General features: G+C 37.6%; 1 protein-coding gene across 1 annotated transcript in view; it reads left to right on the forward strand.

The window, feature by feature from the left end:
* Nucleotides 1–19,586, forward strand: part of LOC138885862 (zinc finger BED domain-containing protein RICESLEEPER 2-like) — a 28,397-nt gene extending 8,811 nt beyond the window's left edge. Inside the window, exons 2-6 of the mRNA XM_070166850.1 lie at nt 16,872–18,129; nt 18,246–18,923; nt 19,043–19,095; nt 19,224–19,290; nt 19,411–19,586. Coding sequence (XP_070022951.1) covers nt 16,872–18,129; nt 18,246–18,923; nt 19,043–19,095; nt 19,224–19,290; nt 19,411–19,586 — 2,232 coding nt within the window. The remainder of the gene's footprint in view (nt 1–16,871; nt 18,130–18,245; nt 18,924–19,042; nt 19,096–19,223; nt 19,291–19,410) is intronic.
* Nucleotides 19,587–20,100: the final 514 nt, after the last annotated feature.

The raw sequence follows: 20,100 nt of genomic DNA on the forward strand, positions 1-20,100 counted from the left end.
ATTTTTGAATTTTTTGGGAGTAATTCTCATATAGGGCAAAAATCACGTGCTTACAGCTGCCCCTCTTTGCCCGGAGACACGAAGGGTTTTCGTGCAAAGATAAAGCGAGCGATTTTTGCCCATCCGAGTACTCCGTTGAAGCATTTTTTGAAAAAGATTTGACCGAACCTTTGCTTCAAAGGTTTCCTACATATCCTGGGCTAAACAGGAATCAGGTCAATGTAGTTCGAGAAATTTTGGTAGCTGGGACTACCGTTGGACTGCAATGTTACTGTTGTTGCATGTTATTACTACTGCTTACCGATCTCCTTGTTACACCGTGCTTAAAAAAACAAGAAGCTAGGCTAGAGTACAATTTGTTTTTGTTGCCTTGCTTCCTTGTCTGCTTGCATTTCTTTCGGTGCTTTACTTCTTTTGACACATGTACTTGAGTTTGTACTGTGACCTCTTGTTGCAACCTTCTGTTTCCCGGTGCCGGGGAATTTTATTGTTTCCTGCTGGGGATTCCTATTGTAACCCTCTGTTTTATTGTCCTCTGACTTGATTTTGAAATGTATGCCTCTGTTATCTGGGCGGGCTCCCAATTTTAATACTTGAAAATTAAAGACTTGAAATGTATGCCTCTGTTATCTGGGCGGGCTCCCAAGTTCAATGCTTGAAAATTAAAGACTGAAATGTATGCCTCTGTTCTATGGGCGGGCTCCCAACTTCAACAACAACTTTAAAAATGAATGTCATTCCTCTCTTCAACCAATACATCGCCATTCTGTTCTTCAGAGGGGGCTCCTGATTTCAACAACTTTAAAAAATAAAATCCTATTCGAGGGCGGATGAACCCGAAATATCCTATTCGAGGGCGGATGAACCCAAAATATCCTATTCGAGGGCGGATGAACCCAAATATCCTATTCGAGGGCGGATGAACCCAAAATATCCTATTCGAGGGCGGATGAACCCAAAATATCCTATTCGAGGGCGGATGAACCCAAAATATCCTATTCGAGGGCGGATGAACCCAGAATATCCTATTCGAGGGCGGATGAACCCAAAATATCCTATTCGAGGGCGGATGAACCCAAAATATCCTATTCGAGGGCGGATGAACCCAAAATATCCTATTCGAGGGCGGATGAACCCAAAAATCCTATTCGATGGCGGATGAACCCAAATATCCTATTCGAGGGCGGATGAACCCAATATATCCTATTCGAGGGCGGATGAACCCAGAATATCCTATTCGAGGGCGGATGAACCCAGATATCCTATTTGAGGGCGGATGAACCCAAATATCCTATTCGAGGGCGGATGAACCCAAATATCCTATTCGAGGGCGGATGAACCCAATATATCCTATTCGAGGGCGGATGAACCCAAAATATCCTATTCGAGGGCGGATGAACCCAGAATATCCTATTCGAGGGCGGATGAACCCAGAATATCCTATTCGAGGGCGGATGAACCCAGAATATCCTATTCGAGGGCGGATGAACCCAAAATATCCTATTCGAGGGCGGATGAACCCAAATATCCTATTCGAGGGCGGATGAACCCAAATATCCTATTCGAGGGCGGATGAACCCAAATATCCTATTCGAGGGTGGATGAACCCATATATCCTATTCGAGGGCGGATGAACCCAAAATATCCTATTCGAGGGCGGATGAACCCAAATATCCTCTTCGAGGGCGGATGAACCCAAAATATCCTGTTCGAGGGCGGATGAACCCAAAATATCCTATTCGAGGGCGGATGAACCCAAATATCCTATTCGAGGGCGGATGAACCCAAATATCCTATTCGAGGGCGGATGAACCCAAATATCCTATTCGAGGGCGGATGAACCCAAAATATCCTATTCGAGGGCGGATGAACCCAAAATATCCTATTCGAGGGCGGATGAACCCAAAATATCCTATTCGAGGGCGGATGAACCCAAATATCCTATTCGAGGGCGGATGAACCCAAATATCCTATTCGAGGGCGGATGAACCCAAATATCCTATTCGATGGCGGATGAACCCAAAATATCCTATTCGAGGGCGGATGAACCCAAAATATCCTATTCGAGGGCGGATGAACCCAAAATATCCTATTCGAGGGCGGATGAACCCAAAATATCCTATTCGAGGGCGGATGAACCCAGAATATCCTATTCGAGGGCGGATGAACCCAGAATATCCTATTCGAGGGCGGATGAACCCAAAATATCCTATTCGAGGGCGGATGAACCCAAATATCCTATTCGAGGGCGGATGAACCCAATATATCCTATTCGAGGGCGGATGAACCCAAAATATCCTATTCGAGGGCGGATGAACCCAGAATATCCTATTCGAGGGCGGATGAACCCAGAATATCCTATTCGAGGGCGGATGAACCCAGAATATCCTATTCGAGGGCGGATGATCCCAAAATATCCTATTCGAGGGTGGATGAACCCAAATATCCTATTCGAGGGCGGATGATCCCATTTTCAACATCTTGGAATTGTCTTACCTCCGACTGTTTTTCTCCAAATCTTGTTGTCTTGCTATCTCTTAAAACTTGAATTGATTTCCTCGTTCTTCCGAGAAAATTTTCGACAATGGCAGAAAATCTTCTGCCCCAGTTTTGGTGCTTTTCCTTGTTCTCCAGGTGGACGCCTGACTTCTGATATTTCAACTGTTCTTCCTTGTTCTCTAGGTGGATGCCTGATTGCTGATACTTCAACTGTTCTTCCTTGTTCTCCAGGTGGACGCCTGACTACTAATACTTCCATTTCTCTTCCTTGTTCTCCAGGTGGACGCCTGATTTCTTCTTCAATTTTTCATCCTCATTCTCCAGGTGGACGCCTGACTTCTTCTTCAATTTTTTATCCTCCGCTCTGCTTTGTTCTTGCTTGCTGGGGATAATACCACTGTGGGAGTCTCCTTTCTTCCCCTCCTTCAAATTCATTTTTTTTTCCAGAATTTATTTTCTCTCAACACTGCTGGGGATAAAAGTGTTATCTTCTTGGGATAACGTTGTTGAGGATAATGCTGCTGGAGAATTTTATCCCTTCAAATTGATGCATCATTCTTCTGGAAGCTGCTGGGGATGATAATGGTTTTTGCTCTTATGAGCACAAATGTCATCCCTTTGTTCTGTCTGTTGGGGAACAACTTCTTTTATTAAAACTTGTTATGCTGGGGGTAAAACTGGTTCAAAGACCACTTCCCTTGAGACTGGTGCTATATTCATTTTACCCTGAATGGGTATCTGACTTCCAGAAAAATTTCCAAATGAAAGGAAAATTTTCTGCCCCAGTTTGACAGTCTCCCTTATGGCCTGTATTTCTGTCATCAATGCCACTTCCTTTACCTGTTTCAATTTAAACAAAATTTGTTAGTTTAAAACGCGGTGGTTGGTTGTGATACTCCCACTGGGATGGTTTTCCCTTTTCCCTTCCTTGCTCTGCGTTCCACAACTTGTTGGGGATGATATTATTTGCTGGGGATAATCCTTTTCTGCTGGGGATATCCCTCTTCTTTCGTGGCATGGCTCGGAAACTTGCATTTTCCCGACCTTTTAGTCTCGCATGAATTTCCCAAATCATGCTTATTGTTTTTCTTGTTTTGTCCACGGGCTCTGGTCTTGAGGTTTAATAACCTTTGATTTCGGCAAGGATATCCCTCTTGACACTCGTCAATCCTTTTGCTGGGGATATCTTTCTTGACACTGGCCTCGCGCTTGTTCCTTCCTGACTATATCACTTGGATGTACTAGTCAGATCTTATCTTGGAAAGCTGATGGTCTACTTTGAAGTCATTTCCCACTGGTCTTGACCAAACAGACTCTACTGGGGAAATTTCTATGAAAGGAAAAGATAAAAGGGAACAGAATAAAAGACAAAGGAAAAAATGACTCTTTAACAAAAGAAACTATAAATAAAAACCTATCAAATGAAAACACTGACTCTAATGGTCATGACATGCATATGTGGCCTATCCTTCGTCATCAATCGTCTTTCAAGGTCTTCCCTTGACTATCCCCCATCTGATTCCCAATCTTATTCGACTTGTAGTGCCCGAAGGGTTTTCACTATCAAGCCTCTCTCATTTTGGGTTTTTCTCTCAGCTTTCATCGCCTTATGGTGTCCGTGAAGATTTTCACCGATAAGACTCTCTCATTTATATCACTTTCTAGCTGGGGATTTGGAGTGTTGCCGGTATGACTCTCTCTGCTGGAGATTAGAGTCCTTTCTGTTGTGGAACAGAATGTTATGTTCGCTGGTAAGATTCTCATTTGTCTGACTTGGCATCTTTTGCAGACTGATCAGAAGGTCTTTCTTTGGACCGTAATGTGGGTTTTTTGGATAGGCTTAGAAAGAAAGGGTATTAAAGGCTCAAAAACAAATCAATTTGGGGTTCAAAATTACAACCTTCGGAACCAATTTTGCTTACAACGAGCACAACTCTTGCCCCAGTTTCTTGCTTGGGGATTATTTATTTAAAATTAATTAATTTTTTTTCTTTTTATTACACCATGCACACCATGCACACTATGCACACTGTGCACCCTATGACCGAGCCGTAAGGCGCTTACGTATCCTCTTTGAGGAATCAGGTCAAACGTAGTTCCCAATTCCTCTGTTTTCTTCTGACTTTCTTTTGTTTTTGTGTTTTTTTTTGTTATCATTTTTCTTTTCTTTTCTTTTTTTTCGTTTTTTTTTTGATTTTTGATTTTTTCTTTACCTTCCAGGCTCGTATTTCCTAGTCGTTGCTATTGATTCCGAACGAGGGGTATGAAAGAAAATATATAAGGCTCAAAAGGGGTAACGAAGGATAAAGTGTTTAGGTAGCAGAACAAAATGCCTTCGTCATTCCAGTCTTCAAAACATGCCAAGTGCAAACAACACAATTGAACATAGATTTATAGTTTCTTCCGATGGTGCTGGACTTGACAATTATGTTAAACACTTGCTTTTTCATTTGTCATTTCTAAAGCACTGCTGGGCGACACTCTCACTCTCATGAACGACCCTCATGCCAATTCGGCGAATCTTGCATTTAGCGGTTTTCTTTGTGTTTTACTTGCCCTAATTCCACATGACTCGGGCTTCAAATAATCTCACACCGTTCTTATTTCCTTTAAATGGTCTGATTAACTTTTAAGACTAGGCCCAAACTGTGTGCGCATGTCATGTCCCTAGAATCGGCATTGAATAGAAGCAAAACAAAAGGGTAAAGAAAACTAAACAAAGAAGATGAAAAAGACTGGAATTTGCTTTTAGACAAAAGGTAGAACCGTTTACGACAAAATAAACAGTTACAACCCTAAAACTAAACCAGATAACACCACATTAGGTACTAGACAAATAAAAGGATAAGGGGGTTTGACCACAAGACAATATCCGAATTACAACCCTAAAATAATCCGGATGAATGAAATGACAACAAAATAAACCACCAAAAATCCTCTCTGGCTGACCAGGAGATGGAGCGCCTTTCCAATTGCTCAATACGGTGTTTTAGCCATTAAGTTCTGCATCATCATTGCCAAGGACGTTACCAACTTCAATATCATTATCATCAGTTAGCGGCTTCCCGGGATGACTCTAAAATCCCATGTTACCAGGCATCCTCCCCATAAAGTGTGCATCATGATGTGCAGGTAAAGGATTCTGCGTGATATTCTGGGCGTCATTACCTTGGATCACAATCAGATTTTCCTGGATCATCCTTTCTATTTCTCTTTTCAAATCCCGACAACTTTCAACATTATGCCCCTGGGCATTGGAATGGTATTCACACCTTTTAGAAGGGTCAAAGCTTCTTGCACGTGGGTCCAGATGATTTGGAGGAATAGATGCAATCATGTCGTGATGCTTTAACCTCTCGAATAAGCTTTCATAGGACTCTCCTATTGGTGTAAAATTATCTTTCAACCTTCGTTCCCCTTTATACTTCTGGCTTGGATGTGGGTTATAGGGCACCTGAAAGTTATGTGGAGGCTTCTGGAGATTTTGTGACGCTCGTGCTCGCCTTCTGGGGCGTTTTTGTGGCCGGGCAACATACTGAGGTGGAACAATAGACGGCTGTGGGTTTTGAGGGGGATAATATTGCTCAGGGGATTTATAGATAACTTTAGGAGGCTGCTCATACCTTCGAGATGTTCTCATAGGACCTCTTCTTGACCCTGATGTCATCATGATTTCTTCAATCTTCTCATTTGTGTCGCAAAAATTATCAGACTCAACCCGGACAGCGTGAGTTGCAGCTTTAAAAACTGCTTGACTTATAATTTTTCCTGTCTTAAGACCATTCTCTATTATTTCTCCCATTTTGATTGCTTCCGAGAAGGATTTGCCAACTGCGGACATCATGTTCTGAAAGTAATCTGGCTCTTGCGCTTGAAGGAAGACATTTATTAGCTCGTGGTCATCCATGGGTGGCTTAACTCGAGCCGCTTGCTCTCTCCATTTAATGGCATATTCCCTGAAACTTTCACTTGGTTTCTTCTTCAGGTTTGAAAGGGAGATGCGATCTGGGGCAATGTCAATGCTGTATTGGAACTGTTTGACAAATGCTTGTGCCATGTCGTCCCAGACATACCAGCGAGACGTGTCTTGATCCATAAACCATTCGGAAGCTACTCCTGTAAGGCTTTCCACAAAATAAGCCATCAGCAATTCTTCATTTCTTCCCGCATCTCTCAGTTGATTGCAATACCTTTTCAAGTGGGCAATGGGATCTCCATGTCCATCGTACTTTTCAAATTTGGGAGTCTTGAAACCAGGCGGCAAGTGGACATCGGGGAACATACATAGATCTTTGAAGGCAACACTCTTTTGACCAGACAACCCTTGCCTGTTTTTCAACCATTGTTCTAAGTTTTTCACTCTTTGGGTCATTTCTTCTTGTACCATCTTTCGGGCAGGCTCTTCAATCTTTGAAGGAAGATCAAACGAGTACGGGTGGTACTTAGGAGAGTGGTACTGCTCTTGTTGAACCCTCTGAACAAACCGACCAACTCAACTTTCTTCACAATTCAAAATAAAACATGTTAGAATGGACTCAGTCGGTTCTTATTACTAGCAACATTTTTTTTTCATTTTCTTTTTCAGTGGTGGTCGAATCTTATGGAGATTGCCTACGTATCATGACCCCGCATGAATCAGACCTTGCGTAGTTCGGACCAATAAAAGATAAACAATATTAATCATTTTTTTTTCAATTTTCATATTAAAATAAACTGGGTTTTAAAGGTTTGAAGATGACCTACAAACTCGAAAATCAAACAACCCACATATTCTAATTAAAGATTTATAACCTCGAAACAAAAAGGTCGGCTTCCTTTCCCCGTTTGACAAATGCAACCAAATGGCTATTTTTGCAAATGTGGCCCCTTCCAAATCTCACATGAATTTTAAGGCCGGGGAGGATTATTTTGACACTTTACAAACTTGTTCGTTCTTTTACGAAAATAGCCTTTCGACAACTGAAAGATACTCTAAGGCTATTTTGGCAAGAACGGTTTAAGACACTGTCGAAGCTAGCTCGGCTTGTTTTTGACTAAAAAAAAATTCACCCGACCGTTGACTCTTTGTTTTTTTTTTCAAATTACAATGAAAACGTGGTGTTGCAAACACGGCCCTTCAGCGCCTCGGGGACGAAGATTTTTAAGGCTGTGGGGGTCAACTGGACCAAAATCCTAAACATGACCCAAAAGGTGGCTGTTTATGCAAAGTCAGCCTTCCGGCGTCCTTTTCGGGAACATTCGACTATGTCTTGATAAAACAGCGTCACCCGACTTCTTTATGACTAAATTAAAATTTGACATATTTTTTTTTCCGGCTATTTTTAGCAAAAGGGGAGGTTAGACACCATTCGACTTATTTATGACAAAATTAAAATTTTGACACGTTTTTATTTATTTATTGGTTTTTGGCTATTTTAGCAAAAAGGGGGTTGGACCCGATGAGGGTTGCCTACGTATCTCACATCCAGTGAGAATCAAACCCGCGTAGTTCGGGCAGGTCATGAATAAAGTAAGTAAACTAATTTTAAATTATTATTATTTTGAATTTGTAAAAGAACTGCTTTGAAAGAAGAAATGAAGTATATATATATATTTTTTTTTGAATTTTTGATTGATTTTCTTTTTGAAAGAAAGACTTCTAAGAATTCCTTTTCTTTTGATTTAAACTTTGAGAATTTCAAAAGTAAAAGGAAGATTTTTTTTGTTCTTTCTTATTCTAAGAAGAAAGAAAATATTTTTTTGGAATTTTACCTTTAATAAATGAAATGATTTCTAAAAAAAATATTTTTTTTTTGAATTTTGAATTTTCTTTTCAATTTTTAAAGAAGAAGGAAAATATTTTCGAATTTGTTTTATTTTATTATATATATATATATATATATATATATATATATATATTTAATAATTAAAAAAACTTTCTTAAAGAAGTCAATAATGGAAAATATTTTTGGATTTTTTGTTTTGAAAATTGGGAGTCTAAAAAAAACTTTTCTAGACTTTTCGGCAGGACAAATATTTTTGCAACAAATAAAGATATATATACATTTTTGGAAATAAAGAAAAACTTTTTGGATTTATATATATATTTGCAACAAATAATAAAACCACTTTCAACGCGACTCTTTTTATTTTATTATTTTGAATTTTTCAGAAACGAATAAAAAAAAACTATTTTAAAAGTAAGACTCTTTTTCATTGTCATTTTCAGGGGAAGACAAACTATTTTTATATATATATATATATATATATATATTTCTTTTTTTTATTTTTTATTTTTTTGAAAAATAAGACAAAACAACGATTTTTTTTCTTTCTATTTTTTCTTTGGTTTTAATAAAACAAACTAATAAGACATTTTTTTTCATTTTCTCAAAATTTCGGCAGAGTTTTGACAGTATTTGGGCATTGGTTTTTTTTTTCAAAAATAAACAGTCAATTCCCTAACCGCTATTACTTTTTTTCAATTTTAAAATATTATTCATGATATTCAAAAGTCAGTCAACACACAAATCCGGATCAAATAAATGCGCAAGTAGCAGCAAGTAAGATGCATCAGGATGGTCATTTTTTTTTTGGTACACCTGTCCTAGACAGACCCAACCCCTGTGTTGAGTCTCCAAAGTCAAATGCACGTGATGCAAACAATCGCTCCTACTAGGGATCCGGCATGAAGCTGAGTTATTCTAAGTGAAAAAACCTGAGGCATATTGATCTAGCCCTGGCTTACCCAAACGGACAGTTTGAGCCGAAGCGGGGGCAACGTACCGGGAGCACGAAAGTCTACCCGGCCTAGTTACTTGTCCCAACTTCGTCTTATTTGGTATGACTTTAACAGAAAGGTGGGCCACGCGCACGTGTGCACCATAAATTTAGAAGACTCAGAAAGAAGGGGGTTTCGTAGCAGTTGTATATATTCATAATTCAAATAATATTAAAGCGGTAAAAGTGTCATTTAGCACATTGGGCATATATCATGTAAAAAAATCAGATAATAAATAAAACCAACTATAACAATTATTTTAAGCTCGAATTCTTGAACCCTGAACCAGTGGTTCTGGGTTATGATCCCCAGCAGAGTCGCCAGAGCTGTCACACCTCCTTTTTCCGCACCCGCGAGGGTGCGTGGGAGTTTTTCCAATTAAAGGACAATCGAGACGGGATTGGTTTATTTATTTCAGAGTCGCCACTTGGGAGATTTAGGGTGTCCCAAGTCACCAATTTTAATCCCGAATCGAGGAAAAGAATGACTCCATATTACAGTCTGCGTACCAGAAATCCGGATAAGGAATTCTGTTAACCCGGGAGAAGGTGTTAGGCATTCCCGAGTTCCGTGGTTCTAGCACGGTCGCTCAACTGTTATATTCGGCTTGATTATCTGATTTTATACAAATATGAACTTATGTGCAAATTTTATCTTTTAACCGCTTTATTATTATTGTTTTTAAAAGAAATATGAACATCGCTTAAAACACGTCTTTGGACTGCGTTACATGAAATGCACCCACAATCCGGAACACGTTTTATTTGATGTTTTGGGATTTGGATTCGGGTCGCATGAAATGCACACCCAGGCTTAAGAAAGTAAAATATTAAACACGCGCCTAAAGAGACTATCGCGTTATTATTTTGGGGAAGACCGTGAAATTCGCTAAACGGTCCTTCCGAATTCTAATTAAACCATACATTTTGTGAGGGCCCCGCAATCTATACGTTTTATTTGGCGAGGCTCGTCTCATTTTTATTTTTAAAGGATAAACCTACAATGACTATATTTTCTATTAAGTTCGTCTCTAAAATAAAAGAAAATCTCTTAATTATTTACATGCTGAAAAACGTAACTTATTAGTTATTAGTTTACGGCTAATGCGAATGGAAAATTGCGATCGAGTTTGTACAAAGAAAAACTGCTTTCATTTTATATTCTGTTATTCAATAATACTAGAACATGAGATTGACCATAATATCAAAACAGATTAATTATTCTCCGTAATTTAAACTAACATTATTAGATGAAGAAAGTATACATATGCAACCTCATTATTCATTAATCATTCAACTACATCTTTATACGAAGAAAGAAAAATTATATTCAACCACAAATCTAAACAGGAGGAATTCAACAGGAACAAAGCCTGATTAATATTTCATTTTTTGCTTCAAGCCGAGATTGTACAAATGTGTACCTGAAAACAGCAGTACAAGAACAAAAGAAGGAGAAGTCAGCAGCAGTAATAACACAGCAACAGCAGATTCAGCAACATCGCAAACCAGTACAGTAGGAATAGCAGAAAACCCAGGAGACTATAAACGACTCCAAGTATAGTGAAGAAGTAAAAGGTAGGAAGGTTCTGACTATTTCAGATCTTAAGCGAGGCAATGAAGCAGTAACTATTCTTTTTCAACTTCAAAACTCTCCAAAATGAATTCTGCCCCTGTATATTCAGTGTATCCAGAATGTATATCGGGTGTATACTTCTCACTCCGCCCCCTCTTTTTTTCTTCTCTCTATCTAGTTTTTCCTCTCTTTTTTTCCACCCTTCTTCCTAAATTTTCTCTTCTATTTATAGCAAAATTTTCGAAATTTTCAGATTTGTTTTTTATTATTTTATTATTTTTTTAATTAAAAGAAATCCCACTTACAAATTGCTTTTATTTTTTTAGAAAAAGAAATCCCACCTTTATTTACTTTTATTTTTAAAATTCCAACTTTAATTACTTTATCTTATTTAAAATCCCACTTTTTATTTTTTTAAAAGAGAATCTCACTTTATTTAACTTTTCTTTAAAAAATAAACCACTATCTTTTCTTTTTCTTTTAAAAATGCTACTTTCAATTACTTTAAATTTTTTAAATTTTCAGATATCTTTATATTTATTTTTTAATTCCAACCTTCTTTTACTTTTAAATTTTTTAAAACTTTTTACTTTTTTTTTTAAATTTTCTACATTCTTTTACATTTTTTAATTTTATTATTTTTTATTTTTTTAAAATCATTTCCGAAATTACTATATATATATATATATATATATATATATATATATATATATATATATATTTTAAAATAAAAATAATAAATAAAATAAAATATTTTCGGATTTTTTTATATATATAAAAAAACAAAAAATAAAACTATTAATAGTGATAATTCACTTTTTATTTTTTTATTTTTTTTTTGGTTTTGTTTTGTGTTGGACAAAAATGAAGAAGGGGTGTTGGGTTAATGGACTGGGTCGACCCAGTTCGAAATGGACTGGGTCGTAGGGAAGATTGGGCCATTTTTTGGGCCTATAGCTTGAAATTGAAGAAGAGGCCCAATTCCGACTTTCTTTATATTTTCGCTCTCTTTTCTTCTTTTATTTTTCTAAAACTAAATTATAAAAATACTTAAACTATTATTAAGAACTAAATTAAGTTATAAAGGCGCAAATTAACTCCCAATAACAATTAACGCACAATTAAGTATTAATTAAGCATAAAATTGTATATTTGGACATTAAATGCTAAAAATGCAAACGATGCCTATTTTTGTAATTTTTAATTTTTGTAAAACAATTTTAATTACTAACAATTGTAGAATTAAATCCTACATGCAAAATGCGACATATTTTTGTATTTTTTATTAATTTAGCGAATAAACACGCACAGACAAATACAAATAATTCTTCAAAATATCACAAAATTGTACACCAAAGAAAAATCATTTTATTTTTGAATTTTTTGGGAGTAATTCTCATATAGGGCAAAAATCACGTGCTTACAGTTACCAGACATTTTCTTGTGATACACACAGCTATCAAATGCACTCCTTGAGAATTCATGTATAGTCATGAATGCATCAAACCTCTTGTACCACTGTCTAGGGGATTGCTTCAAACCATACAAAGACTTCTTTAGTTGGCATACGTGATCTTCTTTTCCCTCAGCTAGAAAACCTTCAGGCTGATCCATATAGATTGTCTCTTCTAGATCACCATGTAAGAAAGCAGTTTTGACATCAAGCTGTTGAAGCTCCAAGTCAAATTGGGCAACCAATGCTAGTAGCACGCGAATTGAGCTATGCTTCACGACTGGAGAGAAAATCTCATTGTAGTCAATTCCCTCCTTCTGACTGAATCCTTTTGCAACCAATCTCGCCTTGAACCTAGCATCTTCCACTTCAGGAATTCCCTCTTTCTTTCGGTAGACCCACTTGCATCCAACTGTCCTCTTCCCCTTTTGTCTTTTCACTAAGACCCATGTCTGATTCTTGTGAAGAGACTCCATCTCTTCAGTCATGGCTAACCGCCATTGTACAACATCCTTGCAAGAAGTTGCTTCAATATACGAGGAGGGCTCCAGATCCTTAATCTCTTCTTGTGCAGCTACGAACGCATATGCAATCAAGTTTGCTTGATCTATAAGGCGTTCCGGTTCTCGTGTCTGCCTCTTCTCCCTCCCCTTTGCAATTGTGTATGGTTCATTGACAACAAGTTCTTCAAGGTTTACATCTTCTGACTCATTTTTAACCTGAGTCTCTTGATCCTTTTCCTTGGCAAGCTCCACCGGAAGCTCCACCTGCTCGTCGTTCTTGTTTCCTGAAAACTCCACGGAAACTTTACGGGGATCAAGTATAGAGGATTCATCAAAGGTGACATCTCTACTAACTATAAATTTGAGTAAAGACAAACACCAAAGTTTGTACCCTTTTACTCCATCCACATACCCTACGAATATGGCCTTCTTAGCCCTTGGTTCAAGCTTTCCTTCATTAACGTGATAATAAGCTGGACACCCAAATACTCGTAAGTATGAATAGTTAGAGGGTTCACCTGACCATACCTCATTCGGAGTCTTAAAGTCAATTGCCGATGCTGGAGATCGATTGACAATATGAGCAGCAGTGTGAACTGCTTCAGCCCAAAATACTTTGGACATTTTGGCTTGTAGGAGCATACAACGAGCCTTTTCAAGAAGAGTTCTGTTCATTCTCTCGGCAACTCCATTCTGCTGTGGGGTATGCCTGACAGTCCTATGTCTTGAGATCCCATGAACCTTGCAGAATTCATTAAACTCTTCATTGCAAAACTCCAAGCCATTGTCTGTGCGAAGATACTTGATTTTCCGCTCCATTTGATTTTCAACCAAAATCTTCCACTCTTTAAATGCTTCAAAAGCATCACTTTTTGCCTTCAAAAAATGCACCCAAACCTTTCGTGAGAAATCATCAATAAAAGTGAGAAGATACCTCTTTTTGCCCTTCGATGGAAGTTTAGAGGGACCCCATAAATCTGAATGGATGTAGTCTAGAACTCCTCTTGTCTTGTGTTTGCCAGTGCTGAAGCTGGCCTTCTTTTGCTTCCCTAGAACACAGTGCTCACAGAAGTCAAGTGTGCTGATCTTCTCACCTTCCAAAAGGTTACAATTGCTCAACATCTCCAGTCCACGTGCGCTCATATGACCCAGTCTCATGTGCCATAGTCTTGCCTTGTCATCATTAGATAACTGCACTGTAGATGCATTTGTAGAGCCAACAATGGTGCTTCCGGCCAATGTGTAAAGGCCGTTCTCCAGCTTGTCTTTCAGCATGACTAAAGAACTTTTAGTAACCTTTATAGTTCCTGCTTCGCTTATGTACCTGTAGCCTTGTTCATCCAGAGTACTCAGGGAGATCAAATTCTTCTTCAGATCAGGAACATGGCGGACTTGTGTAATATTCCTCACGACTCCATCATGGCAGCGAACCCGAACTGAGCCAATGCCAACTATTGCACAAGTTGCATTATTGCCCATTACTACGGTTCCTCCACTTTTCTCATAGCTGCTAAACCAGTCTTTTCGGAACGTCATATGCAGAGTGCAAGCAGAGTCTAACACCCATTTGTTTCCATAACTACTATTATTATTACACGATGTTGTTAGTACATAATCATTATCAAAATCATGTACCTGTTCAACTGTGGATGCACTCGCCTTTTCCTTGGACTTTGACATTGGGCAGTCTCGTTCAAAGTGCCCCTTCTTGCCACAACCCCAACACTCTGTATTCTTCTTGTTCACACGAGACTTTGATCTGTGCTTTGATTTGCTCTTTCCCTGTTGGCTAGTCCGGCCTCTCACAAAGAGCCCACTTGCCTGGTCATCTCTCTCTCCTTCAATGTGCCTCCGCACATCACTAGAATTAAGTGTCTGCCGCACTTGCTCAATATTGATAGGCTCCTTACTATACATAATTGAATTCTCAATGTCACGATATCCTGAAGTCAATGAAAATAGCAAAGCACATGCAAGCGTCTCCTCCTCCTTTTTAATTCTTGCAATCTGTAAGTCCATGACAAGTTTATTGAACGCATCTAAATGATCTTGTAACGAAGTACCTGACCTAATATTAAATGTGTGAAGACGCCGTTGTAACAACATCCTTGTTGTCACTGATCGGTCTTGGTATAGCCCTTCTAGCTTTTCCTATAACTGTTTGGCCGTCTCTTCGGTACCCGTACTCACTTCACAAAGCATGTTAGGTACAAGGGATAGCTGGATTGCACTCAATGCATCCCCTTCAATCTTCTCCTTGTCGGGAGTTGATATATCCTTAGGATACTTTCCGTCAATAGCATGGATTGAACCTTCCCTCCGCAGTAACGCCATCATCTGGATCTTCCAGATATTGAAGTTGTTGCGTCCACTGAATCTATCAATTTCAAACTTCATGGAACTCATCTTTGCTTGTTCTTCCTCCTTGGATCGTTAAAGAATCCTGTTGCTCTGATACCAATTGTTAGAGGAAACGTAAAAGAAAGAACACAAGATTTAACGTGGTTCGGATCAAAATAATCCTACGTCCACCAGAGAACAGTTGCCTTTTTAATATTAACAAAGGAAGGGGAGAGTTCCCAATTACACTTAAGAGAATTTCTCTCTTAACTCTCTACTCACTACAATGTGTTGTATTATTTTTGGGATGGTTTCTACAAATGAAGGAGTGCATCTATTTATAGAGGTAAAGACCTCCTCTTGATGTCATTGGTGACATCAAACTACCTCCTCTTGATGTCATGGGTGACATCAAAGGAGGAAGCTTCCTCCTAGCATCCACACCAACTCTTCCAATTGGCATGCCATTATTGACTAAACATAAACCAACACCTTCAGATTCCTATATAGTAGACTATTCAACAATCTCTTAGTATGATTCCGCTTATGCTTCTCAATATGAATGCCTCTTGCCGACCATCTCTTGAAAAAGACAAATTCTCTCTTTAAATATTTTTGTCTTGCAAAAATTATTTTTCTCTCAAAGTTTAATAGGTTTTGCATAGTCATATAAACTCTCTTTTCCATAATTTTTGCTAGTATTTCTTTGGGTTTTAAAAGTTGCTACCTTTTTACATCGACGGGACCACATTTTTTACATGTTTAAAATTAAAAGAAACATGTAACGGTGAGGATATTCGTAACTCATATTCAAAGAAATGGGACAATAAATAGATTCCTTTTTATACCTATATACATGCATTTTAACTTTATGGTGGTTTTATTTGTTAGAACTTTTTATGGACTTGCACATAAGGCTGTGCATTTGGATCGGATATCCGAAATCCAATCCGGCCTGCTCTATTTCGAATTTCGGATTTCGGATTTTCGGATTGGATACGGATTATGTTTTATAAAATTTCGAATTTTTGGATTGGATTCGGATTGGCATGATTTTAATCCGATCCAATCCGAAATTCGAAATTATATGGGCCTATATATAAATACTACCCTAAAATTTTAGGGTTAAGTATACTTATTCATTTATCAGACATACCCTAGGTTATATCGATGTTCAGTTCTCTTTTCCGCCTCTCTTCAGTCTTCACAGCTTAGTGACTCAGTCTTCTCGAACTCGAAGTCTTCACTCTTCATCTCAGTTCGACCAAGTTTCCACCTCTCGTCTTCACTCTTTATCTTAGTCCTCTCGAAGTCTCAAGCCAGTGAACTCCAAGTTCTCTCGAAGTAGAAAACTAATCTCGAAGTCTCAACTCTCAAGTCTTCACATTCAATTTCCAATCAAGAGCAAACGACGCAAAACCCTAATAGACGGTAAGCCTGGCATTCTCTCTAACTATTAGTTATTATTGGTTCATTGTTGCTTTCCCCCTCTCTCTTAGAGCTCAAATGTGATGTTTTCCACCTTTTATTTCACGACAGAAATCAAATAATGTGTGTTTTTTGTGTCTTTTTTTGTGTGTGTTAGAGAGATATTACAACATCTTTATTTTGAATTTCCATACTGTTTTTTCAATATTTGTATGTATGTATTGATTTGTCTTTATGTTCTGTTTTTATCTCTCTTTCATTTTCTATTCTTCTATTTCTGATTTTATTTTGGTTTTTTTGTTTGTTTTGGTAGATGGAAAACAAGACAGAGACAGTGAATGAACTTCAAATTGTTGAAAAAGTTGGTGAAAGTAATACTTCAACTGATTCAGATTCATTAACCAACAACAGTGAATCTGAACCTGGTTCGAAGAAAAGAAAAATGGTTAAAGAAAGATCAATGGCTTGGCGCTACTTCAACAAGTTCATTGATGCCGAGGGTGTGAAGAAAGCGAGATGCAAGTTTTGTTCAGAAGAATATGTGGCTGATACCAAGCATAGCGGCACAAGCAATTTGTTATTGCATATTCCCAAATGTCTGACCAATCCCTACAAGGCAGAAGGTAGCCAGACAACAATAGGTTTTCAACCGCAAGGTCTAACAGGTGATGTTTCAGTTATCCCTTGGAAATTTGATCAAGAGGCATGTATGAGGGCTTTAGCTCGTATGATTATTAAAGATGAACTTCCCTTTATATCTGTTGAAAAAGATGGATTTAGAGACTTTGTGAGAAGTCTTCAACCTTTATTTCATATTCCATCTCGTACTACTATGACTAGGGATTGTCTTGAGATGTACCATGAAGAGAGACTTGCTTTGAAGTCTATTCTTAAAGAATCAAAACAGAGAATATGTATTACTACTGATACATGGACTTCAATTCAAAGAATTAATTATATGTGTGTTACAGCCCATTACATTGACAATAATTGGAAATTACATAAAAGGATATTGAATTTTTGTCCAATTACTAGTCATAAAGGTCAAGATTTAGCTAGTGGTATTGCAAAGTGTTTACTTGAATGGGGAGTGGATAAAGTATTTACTGTGACAGTTGATAATGCGAGTTCTAATGATGTGATGGTTAGAGAGTTATCCAAGGAATTTACTAGATGGAACACTAACTTGATGGAAGGTAAGCATGTCCATGTGAGATGTATGGCTCACATCATCAATCTAGTTGTTCAAGATGGGTTGAGAGATGGGAGTGTGTCTGTTGAACGAATAAGACAAGTTGTTAGGTACATAAGACAATCTCCCGCAAGATGGAAAAAGTTTAAAGAATGTTGTGATCTTGATAGGATAACTTCTAAAAAATCATTGTGCTTGGATGTTCCTACTAGGTGGAACTCCACATATTTGATGTTGAAGGTTGCTACAGTTTATGAGGAAGCCTTTACAAAGTATTGTGATATTGATTATGGTTTGATGTCATGTATTTCTAACTGCATTTGTGAGGATGGACAACCTGCAGGTCCACTTTTAAGTAGTGATTGGGATAGTGTAAGACGTATTGTGAAGTTTCTAGAAATTTTTTATGAACTCACCTTGAAAGTATTAGGTACACTTTATATTACGTCTGATGTGCAATTTCTGAAATATGTGTTGTTGATTCTTCTTTGAAAGAGTTGATGCAAAATGAAGATGCTTTCTTAAGAGAAATGACAAAGAATATGAAAGAGAAATTTGATAAGTATTGGGGGGATCCACATAAGATGAACAAAATGATTTTTATCTCATGTGTGCTTGATCCACGCCATAAGTTTAATACTCTTTCATTTGCACTTGGTGCTATGTTTGGAGAAATAATAGGTTTGAAAATACAAGAGGATGTGAAAACATACATGGATACTTTGTTTAATGTGTATGCAATGAAAAATGGTGGTTCTGGTTCATGTCCATCTTCTCTATCTTCTTCATCGTTGCTCTCAAAATTCAAGCTAGATTTAAAGAAGCATAAGAAATGTGGCGGAGTTGATTCTAAAATGGAGTTAGATAAATATTTGGGTGAAGATGTTGAGGAAGACTATAAAAAGTTTAACATTCTGGGGTGGTGGAAGTTGAACTCACTTAGATTTCCCACTCTTACTGAGATGGCACGTGATGTGCTAGCCATTCCGATTTCTAGTGTTGCCTCAGAATCAGCCTTTAGCACCGGCGGACGCATACTTGTTCCATTTAGGAGTTCATTGACTCCTAGATTGGTTAAAGCTCTTGTGTGTGTCCAAGATTGGATTCGTAATGAATCAACAACTCCGGTTAAAATTGAAGAAGATTTAGATAATCTTGAACAACTTGAAGCTGGTAAGCCTATCTTATTACTTGTGTTTAATGTATACTTTATTTGTATGTTTATTTAGATTACTTCTAAACTAATTTCTTGTGTTACTATCTTATTATACAGAATTTATGAATACGGGAAGAGAGCCTTACATTGTCGACATATAGTGATTTTCCATTTGTTGTACAAGCTCAGGTATTTCATTATACACTTGCTCCTTGTTTTGTTGTATGTTTCTGGAATCTAGAATTCTAGATAGCTTGAAGCTTTGAGCTGTCTTTTTCTTTCTCTGAAAATGCTCTTTGAATTGTTTGAAATTGCAGATTTTTAACTTGTCTCACAGTCCTACTGAGAATCTGAAATTGAGAGCTACATTTGGCCTGGTTGCTGGTTTGTGTTGACTGTTGCGGCTTTCCAAAAGTTGAAACTTGGAACTCTTTTGTTTTGTGTAATATGTTAAAGAACTGTTGGGACTTTAGAGGTTTGGTTTGTTTTATTTTGCTATGACAGTATGGTTTGAAAGACAATTGATTGTGTTTTGTTTGGGGTCTTCAGTTTGGTTTGGTTTGAACTTTGAAAGACAATTGTTGCATTATGTAAATTTCAGATTGTGGTTTTGTTTGGAGATGAATGATGTTTACTGTCCAGTAACAGTTGTGTGGAGAACTGGAGATGAATGGATATGAATTATGTTTTGTTTATTATTGTTAAATGTTAAGTTCGAACATTGTTACCTAGTTGTGTAAATTGAACTCAGTTGCATTATTAATTTTTATGAGTACTCAGTTCAGTCAGTTGTGTAAATTGAACATTGTTAACAATGTTAAGTTCGAACAAGTATTTGGAAAGTGATTGCTCAATTTGTATTTGGAAAGTAATTCCGAGCATTTGTTTATGTACTTCGAACAAGTACTCCAATGAGTGACAATCCGATCTGACAATCCGAAAAATTATCCGATCTAAAGTTTAAAATCCGATCCGATCCAATGTTAATTCGGATCGGATTTGGATTGCCCTTTTCAGAATCCGAAATCCGAATCCGAAATATGCTAAATCCGATCCGATCCGTGCACAACCCTACTTGCACATATATGGTATTAAAAATAATTGTATGTTGGTTGCTATTATTAAAAAGTTGACCCAAATTAAAAGTTATCTGCTAAGGTATAAAGTCAAATGAGTCTATAAGACACCTCCTAA

This window comes from Nicotiana sylvestris, chromosome 2 (assembly GCF_000393655.2).
Source record: "Nicotiana sylvestris chromosome 2, ASM39365v2, whole genome shotgun sequence".
NCBI classification, from domain to species: domain Eukaryota; kingdom Viridiplantae; phylum Streptophyta; class Magnoliopsida; order Solanales; family Solanaceae; genus Nicotiana; species Nicotiana sylvestris.